Source organism: Coregonus lavaretus (genome assembly GCF_964263955.1).
Source record: "Coregonus lavaretus genome assembly, contig: HAP1_SCAFFOLD_6719, whole genome shotgun sequence".
Lineage (NCBI taxonomy): Eukaryota > Metazoa > Chordata > Actinopteri > Salmoniformes > Salmonidae > Coregonus > Coregonus lavaretus.
In genome coordinates this window covers 20,750-23,781 of record NW_028158467.1, presented here as the reverse complement: position 1 = coordinate 23,781, position 3,032 = coordinate 20,750, and the positions used below count along the sequence as shown (strand labels likewise).

The window sequence follows — 3,032 nt, the reverse complement described above, 5'->3', positions numbered from 1 at the left end:
GTAAGAAGACTTTCACTCAGTCAGTAAACCTACAAAGACACCAAAGAGTACACACTGGAGTGAAACCTTACAGGTGTGGTCTGTGTGGGAAAAGCTTTGCTCGTTCAGGAGCCCTGACTATTCACAAGCGTGTACACACTGGAGAGAAACCTTACAGCTGTGATCAATGTGGGAGGAGTTGCAAAGATACCACAGCCCTGAATGAACACATGCGTACACACACAGGAGAGAAACCTTTTAGCTGCTACGTCTGTGGAATGAGTTTTTCTCGACAAAGCAACATGAATGTACACATGCGTACACACACAGGAGAGAAGCCTTACATCTGTGATCAATGTGGGAAGAGATACACTCATGCAGGTGAATTGACAAAACACATACGTGCGCACACTGGAGAGAAACCTTACAGCTGTGACCAGTGTGCGAAGAGCTTCACTCGGTCAACAGACCTGACTAAACACAGACGCATTCACACCAGAGAGAAACCCTACAGCTGTGACCAGTGTGGGAAGAGATTCACTCAGTCAGGACTGCTGACTGTACACAAGAGAACACACACTGGAGAGAAACCGTATAGCTGTGATCTATGTGGGAAGCGATTCGCTCAGTCAGGAAACCTGAAGAGTCATCAGAAAACCCACACAGGCGGAGAGAGTATCGAGCCAGGTGGAGAGAGAACAGAGACAGGTGGAGAGAGAACAGAGACAGGTGGAGAGAGAACCGAGACAGGTGGAGAGAGAAACGAAACAGGAGGAGAGAGAACCGAGACCAGAGGAGAGCGAACCGAGACAGGAGGAGAGCGAACCGAGACAGGAGGAGAGAGAAACGAGACAGGAGGAGAGAGAAATGAGACAGGAGGAGAGAGAAACGAGACCGGAGGAGAGCGAACCGAGACAGGAGGAGAGCGAACCGAGACAGGAGGAGAGCGAACCGAGACAGGAGGAGAGAGAAAAGAGACCGGAGGAGAGCGAACCGAGACCGGAGGAGAGCGAACCGAGACCGGAGGAGAGCGAACCGAGACCGGAGGAGAGCGAACCGAGACCGGAGGAGAGCGAACCGAGACTGGAGGAGAGCGAACCGAGACCGGAGGAGAGCGAACCGAGACCGGAGGAGAGAGAAACGAGACAGGAGGAGAGAGAAACGAGACAGGAAAAATACAGGAAGAATCTACTGTGGCACCCATGAGGCCCAGCCAGTCTGATGATGATGATGATGATGAAGCAAGTAAGAAGAATGGCGGATTAGACTGCAATCTGCTCCTGTAACAGTTCATTGATTGATCAATATTTATTAATTGATCCATATTTGCAAAACGTTTCTATTCAGTGTTGTATAGCAGTTCATCTGTGTTGAATAGGGAAGATACATCAACACTAGTTTATTGTTAAATACTTTGGTACATATGAGGAACCTTAACTTCATGTCTTTTGTTTCACAGGGGACAGCCCTAACGGTCGCTCGCTCAGTGGGAGGGGCTTATCATCTGGGAAGGCTCCAGGGTTGAAAGTGATCCAGCGCCCTTATAGCTGTGACGTGTGTGAGAAAAGTTTCCCTCATTTAGGAGACCTAAAGAGACACCAGAGAATACACACAGGAGAGAAACCATATGGCTGTAATCAATGTGGGAAGAGTTTCTGTACATCAGGACAACTGACTATACATAAGCGAACACACACTGGAGAGAAACCCTACCGCTGTGACCAGTGTGGGAAGAGTTTTGCTCGAACTGATTACCTGACTGAACACAAGCTAACACACACTGGAGAGAAGCCTCATAGTTGTGATATATGTGGAAAGGGCTTCACTCGGCCTAACTGCTTGGCTGCACACAAGCTAACACACACAGGAGAGAAGCCCTACCTCTGCTCAGACTGTGGGAAGAGCTTCTATACACCAGCAAAGTTGAAAGAGCACGAGCGATCACACACAGGAGAGAACCCTTACAGGTGTGGTCTGTGTGGGAAGATCTTTGCTTGTTTGGGATCCCTAACTAAACACAAGCGTATACACACAGGAGAGAAACCTTACAGGTGTGGTCTGTGTGGGAAGAGCTTTGCTTGTTCGGGATCCCTGACTAAACACCAGCGTGTACACACTGGAGAGAAACCTTACAGGTGCGGTCTGTGTGGGGAGAGCTTTGCTCGTTTGGGAGCCCTGACTATTCACAAGCGTGTACACACTGGAGAGAAACCTTACAGCTGTGATCAATGCGGGAGGAGCTGCAAAGATACCACAGCCCTGAATGAACACATGCGTACACACACAGGAGAGAAACCTTTTGGCTGCTTTGTCTGTGGAATGAGCTTTTCTCGACAAAGCACCCTGAATGTACACATGCGCAGACACACAGGTGAGAAGCCTTACAGCTGTGATCAATGTGGGAAGAGATACGCTCATCCAGGTGATTTGAAAATACACAGAAGAGTACACACTGGAGAGAAACCATACAGCTGTGACCAGTGTGGGAAGAGCTTCACTCAGTCAACAAACCTGACTAAGCACAGACGCATTCACTCTGGAGAGATGCCCTAAAGCTGTGATCTATGTGGGATTAACTTCACTCAGTCATGCTCTCTGGCAAGACACAATAGTAGGAGTCACACAGGAGAGAAGCTGTACAGCTGTGATGTATGTGCGATGAACTTCGCTTATTAGTGTCTTATTTCATGGGCTCATATTGTCAATTAAATAATGTAGAATATTTTAGCAATGTTATAATAAGAGTTCATGTTTTAATTCAATTTAATTCAAATTGAACGCATATATTAATACATACTACGTTATTTTGCTTTTAGTAAGATTAAATACAAAGCTCCTATGAACTTTGGCATTCCTTATTCTTCAGAGAACAACAAAAAATGCAGCAAGTTTTACCAGAAGTAAGATTAGTTACAGGAAGCATCATCCATGTAGACACAATAGTTTTTTATCTCCTATTGAGGAAGACTAATGACCGGGCTGCTGCACAGTCACTACGGGAGCTCTTTCTAGAGAGCCCGGTTAAATTAGGCATACAAGCATATTTTTTTCTC

The 3,032-nt window shown here is 46.8% G+C and overlaps 1 protein-coding gene across 1 annotated transcript; it reads left to right on the top strand.

Moving 5' to 3' along the window:
* Positions 1 to 898: 898 nt before the first annotated feature.
* On the top strand, positions 899 to 2,817 carry LOC311124000 (uncharacterized protein). Its single transcript, XM_084198223.1, has 2 exons — positions 899 to 1,224; positions 1,439 to 2,817. Exons 1-2 carry the CDS (start codon positions 1,182 to 1,184, stop codon positions 2,530 to 2,532), a joined length of 1,137 nt encoding a protein of 378 aa, XP_084054349.1. The 5' UTR covers positions 899 to 1,181; the 3' UTR covers positions 2,533 to 2,817.
* The last annotated feature ends 215 nt before the right edge of the window (positions 2,818 to 3,032 follow it).